The sequence below is a fragment of the Pan troglodytes genome, chromosome 19 (assembly GCF_028858775.2).
Source record: "Pan troglodytes isolate AG18354 chromosome 19, NHGRI_mPanTro3-v2.0_pri, whole genome shotgun sequence".
In the NCBI taxonomy this organism is placed as follows: Eukaryota; Metazoa; Chordata; class Mammalia; order Primates; family Hominidae; genus Pan; species Pan troglodytes.
In genome coordinates this window covers 17,694,862-17,708,066 of record NC_072417.2, presented here as the reverse complement: position 1 = coordinate 17,708,066, position 13,205 = coordinate 17,694,862, and the positions used below count along the sequence as shown (strand labels likewise).

The 13,205-nt window shown below is 55.0% G+C and overlaps 1 protein-coding gene across 13 annotated transcripts in view; it reads left to right on the top strand.

Annotated features, from left to right (window-relative positions):
* DLG4 (discs large MAGUK scaffold protein 4) overlaps positions 1-8,035 on the top strand; it is a 28,890-nt gene extending 20,855 nt beyond the window's left edge. For 9 of the 13 annotated variants that reach the window (XM_016931400.4, XM_054670799.2, XM_016931398.4 and 6 more), the window contains 12 exons: positions 860-1,155; positions 1,337-1,439; positions 1,578-1,692; positions 3,399-3,575; positions 3,930-3,966; positions 4,059-4,086; positions 4,216-4,263; positions 4,346-4,447; positions 4,812-4,984; positions 5,925-6,034; positions 6,572-6,663; positions 7,113-8,035. In XM_016931400.4, coding sequence (XP_016786889.1) covers positions 860-1,155; positions 1,337-1,439; positions 1,578-1,692; positions 3,399-3,575; positions 3,930-3,966; positions 4,059-4,086; positions 4,216-4,263; positions 4,346-4,447; positions 4,812-4,984; positions 5,925-6,034; positions 6,572-6,663; positions 7,113-7,219 — 1,388 coding nt within the window. In that variant the 3' untranslated portion in view covers positions 7,220-8,035. The remainder of the gene's footprint in view (positions 1-859; positions 1,156-1,336; positions 1,440-1,577; positions 1,693-3,398; positions 3,576-3,929; positions 3,967-4,058; positions 4,087-4,215; positions 4,264-4,345; positions 4,448-4,811; positions 4,985-5,924; positions 6,035-6,571; positions 6,664-7,112) is intronic. The other 4 variants (XR_010153192.1, XR_010153191.1, XR_008540363.2 and 1 more) reach the window with 1 other exon arrangement.
* The last annotated feature ends 5,170 nt before the right edge of the window (positions 8,036-13,205 follow it).

Genomic DNA, 13,205 nt, shown 5'->3' with positions numbered 1-13,205 from the left:
TGAAACTGATCAAGCCTCCAGAATGAACTGCCAGTTTACAGGAGATACAGGGGCAGAGGCATAGGCTAAACCAACCACAGGAGGGTAAGCAGTAATTTCCCTGTTAGAATTTCCCTCATAGGCTGGTCAAGGTGGCTCATGCCTGTAATCCCAGCACTTTGGGAGGCATAAGCGGGTGGCTCATTTGAGTTCAGAAGTTCCAGACCAGCCTGGACAACATGGTGAAACACTGTCTCTACTAAAAATACAAAAATTAGCTGGGCATGGTGGCGCGCGCCTGTAATCCCAGCTACTTGGGAGGCTGAGGCATGAGAATCACTTGAACCTGGGAGGCAGAGGCTGCAGTGAGCCGAGATCACGGCACTGCACTCCAGCCTGAGACTCCTTCTCAAAAAAAAAAACCAAAAAAACAAAAAAAAAGAATTTCCCTCATAGAATGTGGGAAATTCTTTTAGACAAATGACCTAGTTTTTTCAACGAATGGATGGCAAAGAGGTGGGGGGAAAAAAGAGGGAGAAGAATTTTATGGATTAAGAGATTCGAGTGACACAGGAACCCAGAGAAAACCCCCAAAGCGTAATATTAATGTTCCCTTTGACTTCCCCATCCCTGGCATACTGAGGACATATAACGTTCAAATCCTTTATCCCCTAGGACAACCAGCCTCTGATGTCACCTATAAATTCCTGACCCCTGATGTCACTGTGATCTGATATCCCCTTACCACCCCACCCTGGCATCTCTGGCAGAATATCTTCCCTTCCACCTAACTTTGGCTCTTCTGGCACCCTGGGGAGAAGGTTGGGTGGCGGGTTCTGTTTCCCTCCAGGCACTTTCATCTCTGCCCTGTCTTCCTCAGCTTATTCCCAGCACCTGGACAATGAGATCAGTCACAGCAGCTACCTGGGCACCGACTACCCCACAGCCATGACCCCCACTTCCCCTCGGCGCTACTCTCCAGTGGCCAAGGACCTGCTCGGGGAGGAAGACATTCCCCGAGAACCGAGGCGAATTGTGATCCACCGGGGCTCCACGGGCCTGGGCTTCAACATCGTGGGTGGCGAGGACGGTGAAGGCATCTTCATCTCCTTTATCCTGGCCGGGGGCCCTGCAGACCTCAGTGGGGAGCTGCGGAAGGGGGACCAGATCCTGTCGGTGAGGGAAGGCCTGCCCCTACCTGCACCACCCCCTCCCCACAGGGCAGAGCGCAGAGCTCTTGGGGAGGGGCCTGGGTGGGCTGCAGCCGAGTCCTCTTGCGGGACCACTCCCTGTTCCACCTGGACCCAGAAGCGCTGCCTCCTGTCTCTGGTGACACAGCCTGTCGTCCTCTCTCTAGGTCAACGGTGTGGACCTCCGAAATGCCAGCCATGAGCAGGCTGCCATTGCCCTGAAGAATGCGGGTCAGACGGTCACGATCATCGCTCAGTATAAACCAGAAGGTACCAGGCCAGAAGTTCCTTGTCTTGTGAGCTGAAATGACCCTTAGAACTCTTCCTCAGATGATGGCTTCAGTAGGGGAGGACAGGGGTGACAGTAGGATGGGGACAGAGCTCAGAAACCTCCCTGTCCTTCCTCAGAGTACAGCCGATTCGAGGCCAAGATCCACGACCTTCGGGAACAGCTCATGAACAGCAGCCTGGGCTCAGGGACTGCGTCCCTGCGGAGCAACCCCAAAAGGGGTTTCTACATCAGGTCAGAGGCTTCCCGGGCCGGACTCCTCAGCCCCTCTGCGTTCCTGGGCACTCTGTGCCTGGCCCGGGCCTCAGCCGCTCCTCTTCTCCACCCTGCCTGCTCTAGCTCCCCCCACAGGCCTGAGGCGCAGCCGGGGTTCATGGGCTTGGCTGCACAGGTTAACATTTGAAATACTCCCTGTTGATGGGAAAATAGCCTCTGCCCCAAGTATCCCAATTGCCTTCTAGCCCCTGGTCATCCCAGCACTTCCCCGGGACTCCCAGGCCACCCCACAATTTGGCGTCTCGAAGGTTAATGCTTGGTGAAGCAGGGTCCTCTAGGGTATTGGAGTGTTGCCCCAGCCTTCACGTCCCTGTGGGCAGTCCCGGAGACGTGGGCCGCAGCTCTGTGGTGCCTGCCCCCGTCTCTCCAGCGGCATTTTGCTCCCCTCTTAGGGCTCGTCTCCACTGACTCTTTTTGTGGCTTAGGTTTCTGCCAAAACACACCTCTCTCCCGCCCCCGGGGGTCACCCCTCCACTTCTGTCCCTGTCTGGCCCTGTGGCTTGCATGGCCTCGTCTGCCGCTGCGCTCTGCAGATGTCTCTCGGAGGTGCTGGCCCTGGCTGACCTATTTCCAGAGGTCAAGACCTGCACTTCTGGCCATTGGCTTTCTGGCCATCTCCACTGGGATGTCCCACAGGCGTCCCACACTCAACATGTCCCATGCTGAGCTCATCATCCTGCTGTGGGCCTGGGTTCCATCTTGCTGTGCCAGCAGTTTCCCTCTTGTTGGATGGCATCACCAGCCACCCAGACACTGGCTCCCACCTGAGCCCTTGCTCTGCCCTTCCTCCCTGCTTGGGTCCGGTTGGTCCCCAAGGTTGTTCTGACTCCCAGTGACCACAGAGGTTGTATAGTGGCTCCCAGGGGGAATGTCATCTGGTTGTCACACTTCCAGGGGGCCCGGGGTCTCCTCCCTCCTCTCCAGGCCCATTGCTTTCTTCTGTGTCTTCATTCCTTCCCTGGTTCTGACCCCAGGGGTTGTGACTTACTGATAGAAATTTGATACTGGTAAGGGTAACCATTATTTGGAAACACGGGACATTTTCTTTTTCTTATGAATTTGGGCAGATTCAGGGTTACCCCTGTGACTTTATGATGTGCGTGTGTACTGCACACTGCTTTCTGTTTTTTTTTTTTTTTTTGAGACGGTGTCTCGCTCCGTTGCCCAGGCTGGAGTGCAGTGGCGTGATCTCTGCTCACTGCAAGCTCCGCCTCTTGGGTTCATGCCATTTTCCTGCCTCAGCCTCCCGAGAAGCTGGGACTACAGGCACCCGCCACCGTGCCCGGCTAATATTTTGTATTTTTAGTAGAGACGGGGTTTCACCATGGTCTCAATCTCCTGACCTTGTGATCCGCCTGCCTTGGCCTCCCAAAGTCAGCTGGGATTCCAGGTGTGAGCCACCGTGCCTGGCCCAAACTGCTTTCTTGAGAGGGTCAAGTTCAAGCCCTCCCTCTGGAAACTGTGCTCAGTGTGGACTGAGTGATGGCTAATAGTTGTTATGAGTTATAGTCAGCGTTTGGTCCCCACACAGTTTTGGGTTCCTCGGCATCCATAGCTCCCATGGGAGTGCCATCTGCAGACCTCTGGGCCGGGTCTCAGGGTGACTGGGGCATCCTTCCTGGAGTCCTCAGCTGGGCTCTGACCGATAGCCACTTGCCCTCCAGGGCCCTGTTTGATTACGACAAGACCAAGGACTGCGGCTTCCTGAGCCAGGCCCTGAGCTTCCGCTTTGGGGACGTGCTGCATGTCATCGATGCTAGTGATGAGGAGTGGTGGCAGGCACGGCGGGTCCACTCTGACAGTGAGACCGACGACATTGGGTTCATCCCCAGCAAACGGCGGTGAGGCTCCTGGGCTCTGTAGCCTTCCTGCCACAGGCACTGAAGTTCCCAAGGTCCCCCGGGGTGGGCAGCCAACAGGGGATGGGTTTGCCCTCTGAACTCCTAGGGGTTTGTCTGTTGGGCCCTCCTGGGGTCCGTGGCTCCCATGAGCCTTTGGGAAGGACAACTCCTTATTGAGGAGCACAGCGTCCAGGGCTGCAGGAGAAGGGGTGTCAGCTGGCCCGGAGCATGGAGAAGGGGTGTCAGCTGGCCCAGAGTATGGAGAAGGGGTTGTCAGCTGGCTCAGAGCATGGGGGTGGCAGGGTTCCTCACTGGGCATTCCCCTACCCGCGTATCCCTCCATGTATCCCACAGGGTTGAGCGACGAGAGTGGTCAAGGTTAAAGGCCAAGGTAGGTGGAGGAGGGTGTGAGCCTGGGTGGAAGTGTGAGGGCTCATGGAGCTGAGCTCATAACTAACCCCGTGGCCTGCTTTTTCTTCTTAGGACTGGGGCTCCAGCTCTGGATCGCAGGGTAGGTAGGGTTAGTTCGGGAAGATGTGGGTGAGAGGAGCACTGAGTTGCTTTTGATATCCTCAAGGGGGAGACAGGGCTCCAGGTCCCCTGTTTCAGAGCCCCTTGCAGATGCCCCACCTCCCACCAGGTCGAGAAGACTCGGTTCTGAGCTACGAGACAGTGACGCAGATGGAAGGTGAGCCCTGGCCCCTGCCTTGGCCCCAGCACTTGCTGCTCCCCCAGCCCTGCGCTCGGCCTAAGCCAGGCTCTCTCTGCAGTGCACTATGCTCGCCCCATCATCATCCTTGGGCCCACCAAGGACCGCGCCAACGATGATCTTCTCTCCGAGTTCCCCGACAAGTTTGGATCCTGTGTTCCCCGTGAGTGCTGGGGCCTTGGATGGAGGAGAAGGTGGAAGTGGGGGTGGGGCAGGGGAGGCCCATCCCTGGGGCCATAGGCAGAGCCTCCTGGGGGATCAGTGTGTAGGGAGATACAGGGTTTCTCCGAGAAGGGGTGCTTCTCAGCCACCCTCTCATTCCATAGTACCCATGCCCAGGCCAGAGACTTGGAGGCCCTGGAGGGTGCTAGGGGAAGCGGTTCTGGCCCTCTGCAGTCTTGGTCTCCCTGGCAGCTCCCTTTCACCAAGGACCAGCTGGGCACTATGGGGATTTGATTGAAGTAGGCAGGATTTAAGCTAGAGGGATGGTGGTTAGATCTTTGGGGGGTGGGGTGACTTCCTGGCAGATACGACACGGCCCAAGCGGGAGTATGAGATAGATGGCCGGGATTACCACTTTGTGTCGTCGCGGGAGAAAATGGAGAAGGACATTCAGGCGCACAAGTTCATTGAGGCCGGCCAGTACAACAGCCACCTCTATGGGACCAGCGTCCAGTCCGTGCGAGAGGTGGCAGAGCAGGTAGGACCTGGCGGGCACCCGGTCCTCTTCCTTCTCCCCTCTCCCCACCCCACTGCCTCCCTCCAGCTCTCTCTAACTCTCTCTCTCTCTGTCTCTTTCCCTGCTGGGTCTCGACTCCGCTCCTCCACCTCCTTCTGCTCTTGGGCAACTCTGTCTGACTGCCTGCTCTCTGCCCCTGCTCTCTCTCCCGCCTCCCTCGCTTCCTGACCCCAAATTCCCCACCACCATCTGGCCTCTTTCTCTCCCCACTCCCTTCTCCTTGCCCCATTTCTCCTCTCTTCCCATGGCCTTGTCTTTGGTGGCTTGGCCTTCCCCACTGGGTCCCTCCCTTTTTCCTGACTCCCCGCTGGCCCTCTCCCCTGCCTCACCCTTTTCTGGGGCCCGGCTCCCCTCTCCCACTCCTCTGCTAACTCCTTTCCTTTCCCCACTGCTCCTCACCCTGCCCTCCCTCCCTCCCTCCACGGTTCCTTTCTCCATCTGCCTCACTCCCTCCCATCTGTCTCCTTGTTCCTTCCATCTGTCTGTCCTCTGTCCGTCCTCCCCTCCCTCCTCCCTCTATCCTACTTCCTTTCTCCTTTTTCTTGGCTTTCCTTCCCGCCTGTGTCACCTCTGCCTTGCACACCCCGCCCCACTCGCTGCTGCCCCGGCTCTGCCACCATCTCTTGGGTCCCTGCCTGCCTGGTGCTCCTCCCTTCCTCCATTCTGTCCTGTCCCTGCCCTCTCCCGTGCTCCATCTTCCCTTTCCTTTCTCTCTGTCTTTTACTCTGTCCATACCCACTTCCTGCCTGACTCTCTGCCCCCGTGTTTCTTGACATCCATGTCACTCCCCTTCGGCCAACTTCCCATTCCCCACCTCTCCCCGTCCGTGTCCCTCCGGCACTGCTCTCTGTCCTTTCTCGCCACCCGCTGGCCCCCCTCCGCCCACCCTGCCTGCCCCCAGGGGAAGCACTGCATCCTCGATGTCTCGGCCAATGCCGTGCGGCGGCTGCAGGCGGCCCACCTGCACCCCATCGCCATCTTCATCCGCCCCCGCTCCCTGGAGAATGTGCTGTGAGTATGGTCCTGGGGGCCTCCCCTCTGCTCCCCCAACACCTGTGGCCCTGGGCCTCACAAGGCGTCTGCGTTCAACTCTCCCTTCAGAACCCTGGACAGCGGTTTCAGCAGCCCCTGAGGGGGATCCCTGGAACCCAGAGGATGTGGGGGAATCGGGTCTTTCCCCTCCTCTCCTGCCTTGGCTAGACAGGACTACATTTCCCAGCAGCCCCTGGGGCATACCCGCTGGGGCGAGTCAGGGCCTCTAGGGCTGTTGGGAATTGGAGTCCGAATCCCATCTCTGGGGCTGAAGGCTGGAAGGATGAAGCTCCGTAGATGTCCCTGGAGTAGCCACACCTGGCTGGGGCGGTTGCGGGTGGCGGGGGGGTGGGGGGTGGTTCTTCTCTGTGGCCCCAGAGGATATTGGGAATTGTATTTTTTTTTTTTTTGCTATGTGCTCCAAATAGAAGAATACTTAACATTCCTGGATAGAGGAGATAAAAGGCAGGGTCAGGTGGGTCCAGTCTCAGGCCTGCTCTCCCTCCCTCTTCACAGAGAGATTAACAAGCGGATCACAGAGGAGCAAGCCCGCAAAGCCTTCGACAGAGCCACCAAGCTGGAGCAGGAGTTCACAGAGTGCTTCTCAGGTGAGGCCACAGCAAGGCTGTTGCCAGCATGTAGGGTGCCCTTGCTCGGATTAGAAAGAGCTCCCCCGCCACCCCCTGTGGATGGCTTAGAAAGAGGTGCCCCTGTGGGCGCGGCACGGTGGCTCATGCCTGTAATCCCCGCACTGGTGGGCACCTGTAATCCCAGCTACTCGGTAGGCCGAGGCAGGAGAATCGCTTGAACCTGGGAGGCAGAGGTTGCAGTGAGCCGAGATCGCACCACTGCACTCCAGCCTGGCGCTAAGAGCAAAACTCAATCTCAAAAAAAAAAAAAAAAAAAAAGAGGTGCCCCTGTGGGCGGGTGCAGCCCCAGGACTTATGGCTTGGAGAGTTGGAAAGAGGTGCCCCTTCCTCTGGGCTGGTGCAACCCCCTTGGCCAGGTGTCCTCTGGCCCTTCCTTGGCCTCACTCCCTGCTCCACCCCACTCCCAGCCATCGTGGAGGGTGACAGCTTTGAGGAGATCTACCACAAGGTGAAGCGTGTCATCGAGGACCTCTCAGGCCCCTACATCTGGGTTCCAGCCCGAGAGAGACTCTGATTCCTGCCCTGGCTTGGCCTGGACTCGCCCTGCCTCCATCACCTGGGCCCTTGGTCTGGACTGAATTGCCCAAGCCCTTGGCTCCCCCCGGCCTCCCTCCCACCCCTTCTTATTTATTTCCTTTCTAACTGGATCCAGCCTATTGGAGGGGGGACACTCCTCTGCATGTATCCCCGCACCCCAGAACTGGGCTCCTGAACGCCAGGAACCTGGGGTCTGGGGGGGAGCTGGGCTCCTTGTTCCGAGCCCTTGCTCCTTAGGATCCCCGCCCCCACCTGCCCCCAATGCACACACAGACCCACCGGGGGCCACCTGCCCTCCCCCATCCTCTCCCACACACATTCCAGAAGTCAGGGCCCCCTCGAGGAGCACCCGCTGCAGGGATGCAGGGCCACAGGCCTCCGCTCTCTCCTAAGGCAGGGCCTGGGGTCACCCCTGCCCTCATCGTAATTCCCCATGTCCCTTGATTTCTCATTTATTTTTTCCACTTTTTTTCTTCTCAAAGGTGGTTTTTTGGGGGGAGAAGCAGGGGACTCCGCAGCGGGCCCCTGCCTTCCACACGCCCCCACCTTTTTTCTTTGCCGGTTTGCATGAGTGGAAGGTCTAAATGTGGCTTTTTTTTTTTTTTCCTGGGAATTTTTTTGGGGAAAAGGGAGGGATGGGTCTAGGGAGTGGGAAATGCGGGAGGGAGGGTGGGGGGCAGGGGTCGGGGGTCGGGTGTCCGGGAGCCAGGGAAGACTGGAAATGCTGCCGCCTTCTGCAATTTATTTATTTTTTTCTTTTGAGAGAGTGAAAGGAAGAGACAGATACTTGAAACTTGGTGTGTGGCCTGGTTATTTGGGACCTGGGTGTGGAGGGAGATGGGCACAGCAGAGTCAGATCCTTCTTCACTCCAAGCCAGAGAGGTTAGTGGCCTGGAAAATGGGCCAGGGAGGTAACTGGCAAATCAAGGAACCCGAGTTGGTGAAGACTGAGCCTGGGAAGGTCTGGAGCTCTGTCCAAAGTCATGACAGGCCAGAAAGGGGAGGCTGGAACTTGTCTGGGGCCCTGAAGACTTAGTCCAGCTCTGATCCCCGCCGGGCTGTCTCAGTCCTGTTGGGAAGCACAACAGTCCCTAAAGGAAAATAGAGAGGAAACTTCGTTCATTCATGTTCATGGAGTTGTGGACAGAGCTAGGATCTGGAAATGATTTTTTTTTTTTTTTTTTTTTTTTTAGACAGAGTCTTACTCTGTTGCACAGGCTGGAGTGCAGTGGCTCGATCTCGGCTCACTGTGATCTCTGCCACCCTGGTTCAAGTGATTCTCCTGCCTCAGCCTCCTGAGTAGCTGGGATTACAGATTACTGCCACCATGCCTGGCTAATTTTGTATTTTTAGTAGAGATGGGGTTTCACCATGTTGGTCAGGCTGGTCTTGAACTCCTGACCTTGTTATCCACCCGCCTCAGCCTCCCAAAGTGCTGGGATTACAGGCGTGAGCCACCGCGCCCGGCCTGGAAATGATCTTTACAGAGTTTTGCTGATAAGAACTGCTGTGTGAATATACGCTAGGTTTCTTTATGTGCCCCCCCACCCTTTTTTTTTTTTTTTTTGAGACAGAGTTTCGCTCTTTCGCTCAGGCTGGAGTGCTGTGGTGCGATCTTGGCTCACTGCAACCTCTGCCTGCTGGGTTCAAATGGTTCTCCTGCCTCAGCCTCTCGAATAGCTGGGATTACAGGCGCCTGCCACCACTCCTGGCTAATTTTTGTATTTTTAGTAGAGATGGGGTTTTGCTTTGTTGGCCAGGCTGGTCTCGAACTCCTGACCTCAGGTGATCCGCCCAGCTTGGCCTCCCACAGTGTTAAGATTACAGGCATGAGCCACTACGCCCAGCCTTTATGTCCTGTCTCTATGGGAAAGATCTGAGGCAGCTTTGTAAATAATGAGGGTAGGAAAATAAGAATCTAAATGCCAAAGATGAAAACTGGAGAAATGTATATGAACTGTGAGGGTAAATGTGATCTCTGAGCTTCCTGATAGCCATGGCAAAAAAGGAAATTGTCAATTACCTACTTCTTTATTATAAGGGAGAAATACTTTTAGTTCTTTTAGGGAGTCATATTTTCCTGGCCCTAAGTCCTAACTGAAGCTCCTGAGATCCTGCTATATAGAATGGTGACTCTCAGCCTTCTGCCTTCTTCATGTGTTTGGCACAGATGAACCTTTGGGGGCACCTGCTGGGGTACTATTCCTTTCTCTGATTCTCAGGTGCTCCAGTGGGTAAGGCTGAGACAGAGGGGGCCCTAAGAGTTATGGTGGTTAAATCCCAAACAGTGCAAAAGGGCATTTTTTGTAGCCACTCCTGACTAAAGTTGAGAGTTTCATGCAAAAGACCAACCCAGGGGTAGTGATTCTGTGGATGGCATGGCCGTCCAAGCCTAAAGTAGTCCAAGAATAGAGGCAGAGATTGCTGAAGGGGTGTCACTTCAACAAGTAGCCATATATTGCCCTGCAGGATTTTCTATGCAGGACCGAGTCCATCAGGATCCTGGGGATAGGGACCAGGGGTCTGCATTTCTGGAAAGCTCCCGGGTGATTTTGATGTCTCACTGGGTGGAGAAGCACTGCTTCAGAGGATTTTTTTTTTTTTTTTTTTTGAGGTCGAGTTTCACTTTTGTTGCCCAAGCTGGAGTGCAATGGCACGATCTCAGCTCACTGCAACCTCCAACTCCAGGGTTCAAGTGATTCTCCTGCCTCAGCTTCCCAAGTAGCTGGGATTACAGATGCGTGCTATAACACACAGCTATTTTTTAATATTTTTAGTAGAAACGGGGTTTCACCATGTTAGCCAAGCTGGTCTCAAACTCTTGACCTCAGGTGATCCGCCCGCCTTGGCCTCCCAAAGTGCTGGGATTACAGGCGTGAGCCACTGCACCTGGCCCTGATGTTTTTCAAATAATCCTTCTCTTAGCTTGGTTCTGTGTAATAGCAGATGGCTTGAGGCTGTGATAACGTTCTCTATCGTGAGCTGAAGGGAGAAATCTAGGAGCTGAGGAAGGTGTGTGCAGGTAATGCGTCTGCGTGTTAAACTAGAAGGGGCAGAATCACATATTTGACCTGGATGGGGTAGAATCACATAATTTTGCATGTATTATTATTATTATTATTATTATTAGAGACAGAGTTTCGCTCTTGTTGCCCAGGCTGGAGTGCAGTGGTGTGATCTCTGCTCACTGCAACCTCTGCCTTCCGGATTCAAGCGATTCTCCTGCGTCAGCCTCCCGAGTAGCTGGGATTACAGGCGCATGCCACCACGCCCGGCTAATTTTTTGTATTTAGTAGAGACAGGGATTTCACCATATTGATCAGGCTGGTCTCGAACTCCTGACCTCGGGTGATCCACCCCTCCCCCCCCGGCCTCCCAAAGTGCTAGGATTACAGGCATGAGCCACCGCGCCTGGCCTGCATGCATTATTTTGTAAATTATAATTAGTACACGTACCTGACAACAATTCAAATAAATATAGAAATACATACTGTTTTTAAAAAGTTTCCTTCCTGTTTCCCTCCAGGCATTATTCCTCAGGGGAAGCATGGTTGCCGCTGGGGCTGTATTCTTCCAAGGCCATGGAGAATTCTTCCCTGGCCGCTTGAGAAGGCAATGTAATTAATGCATTGGAGCCCTGGGCTCCCAAACAACATAGGTTCAAATCCTGGTTCCTCTTCTCCCCACACTTTTTACTTCTTTCAGTAAATACTTCCTTGGATGTTCCTTGGAACCAGGCAGTGTTCTAGATGCTGGGAAGGCAACATCCCTGTCCTTAGGGAACTTTGGGTGCATCCAGTGGAGATGACAGACTATAGGGAGTAAGTGAACACAGAGTGTTTAGACAATGATGGGTGCTACTATGAAAGAGAGTGATGGCCCTTGCTGGTTTAGACCGGGCGGTCAGGGAGGCCCCTTGCAGCATCATTTGGGTGGAGGCCTGAAGGACAACAAAGACTGGGGTGGTGACAGTGTGCCAAGTAGAGAGACGAACAGTCTGGAAGGAATAAATTTGAAAGGTTGGAGGACAGAAGGAGGCCACTGGAGTGGAGTAGGGTGGGGGACAGAGAGAAATAGGAGGTGTGTCAGGGAAGTCAGAGAGGCGTGGCACACAGGACTTCCCGTGGATTTTTCAGAGTGGTGTAGAAGCTGCTGGAGGGCTGTGGAGGGAACCGTGAGCCAGTTACTCTGGGTGTGAAGGGGAATACACAGCAGGGGGCAATGGAGAGCCAGCTAGGCTGTTGCTGGCGTTAGGATGAGGGACGATGGTGGAGTCACTGTCACTCTGGGGAGAGCTTAACCTCTCTAAGCCTCAGTATACCTAGCTGTAAAATGGAAATAACTACCTACCTTGCTGGATACTTGGGAGGAATAAACTGGAAAGTACACGTAAAGCCCTCAGCACAGTGCCTGACGCATGGTAGAAAATGGTAGCAATTATTGTCATTGGCCTCTTGGTCTATTTTCAGATATGCATAAGCCCAAAAGTTAAAGCCTGGAATCATTTGGAGTTTTAACAAGTTTTACCCTCAAAAAGTAGGAAAGAGGCAGGCCTGGCATGGTGGCTCACGCCTGTAATCCCAGCACTTTGGGAGGCTGAGGTGGGCAGATCACGAGGTCAGGAGTTCAAGACCAGCCGGGCCAACATGGTGAAACCCTGTCTCTACTAAGAAAACAAACAAAAAAAGCTGGGGGTGGTGGCGGGTGCCTGTAATCCCAGCTACTGGGGAGGCTGAGGCAGGAGAATCCCTTGAACCCGGGAGGCGGAGTTTGCAGTCAGCTGAGATTGCGCCACTGCACTCCAGCTTGGGCGACAGGGCAAGACTCTGTCTCAAAAAAAAAGTAGGAAAGAGGTATAGAGAGGGTCCTGGGTCAGAGAATCCTGGCTGTCCCAAGGTTGAAAAGGTGGGTGTGCCTGGGGTGGACAGAGTGGCATTGAGGAGGAGAGAGCTGGGGGGAGAGAGACCCTACTGGAGACAGGGAGCTTGGGCCCCCATTCCTGCAGGCCGGCTTCTTGTCAACTGCAGAGATGGGATATTGAAGCCCTTGGGGTGGGTTGTGTCAGCTCAGATTTAAACTTGTGTGCAGAGGCCCGTCTGCTCCTTTCAGCACTGGTGGTCCCCCTCTTCCCTTGCCCTGGCGCACAGCCCTCCAGCCCGAAAGGTTGGAGGATAGCCTTCCTTTTCCTCAACCTCCCCTGCTTCATCTCAACCCAATTCCTGCTCAGCCTCTTCTAGATATGGGACCATAGGCCGCCCTCTTTGGGAAGTTCGTGAAGAGCCTCTGCTTTGCCCCTCCTGCCTGTTTGTTCAGGTGCCTCTTTTCAGATCTGCGGGTATTAGACTCCCTGCAGACCTGGGAGGAGGTCTAGCTCCAGCCCTTGGGTGCACAGGCCCATCGCAAACATGAGGCTGGAAAGTGCTCTGAGAGGGTTGGCAAGGACTGAGGGAGCTCAGAATCCTTCACCACAGCAGGGGAAGGGACTGTCTCAACTCAGATAACCCCCGGGCCTCCAGCTCTGTCCCAGCGAAGTTGCTATAACCCCCCTCTGGGGTGTGGGGACAGACACCCTCTGCCATCCTGATCCCAATCTTCTCCCTTTTCTCCTCCTCCCGAACTGGAAGAGGCCTTGGAGGTCTAGTGCAACTCACGGCTGTGTTGCTAGTGAGGATAATAGAAATAAAAGCAGCTAGCACGTGCTGAGCACCTGGCGTGTGCCAGCGCTGCGCTGAGTGCTTTTCACTCATTATCCCATTTAACCTTGATGAGCACTCTGAGCGGGGCATGAACCCATTTTCCAGATGAGGGCAAGGTGGAGCAGGTCTGGCTGATGGAGGCCCTCAGGCTGGTTTTGCAGCATGAGCATCTTCCTGGAGCCTCTGGCCTTCAGCAAGCGTCTTGCTCAGCAGCCACAAGCCCTCTTGCTTCCAGCCCCTTCTCCTCTGTTCACCAGCGGCTCAGGC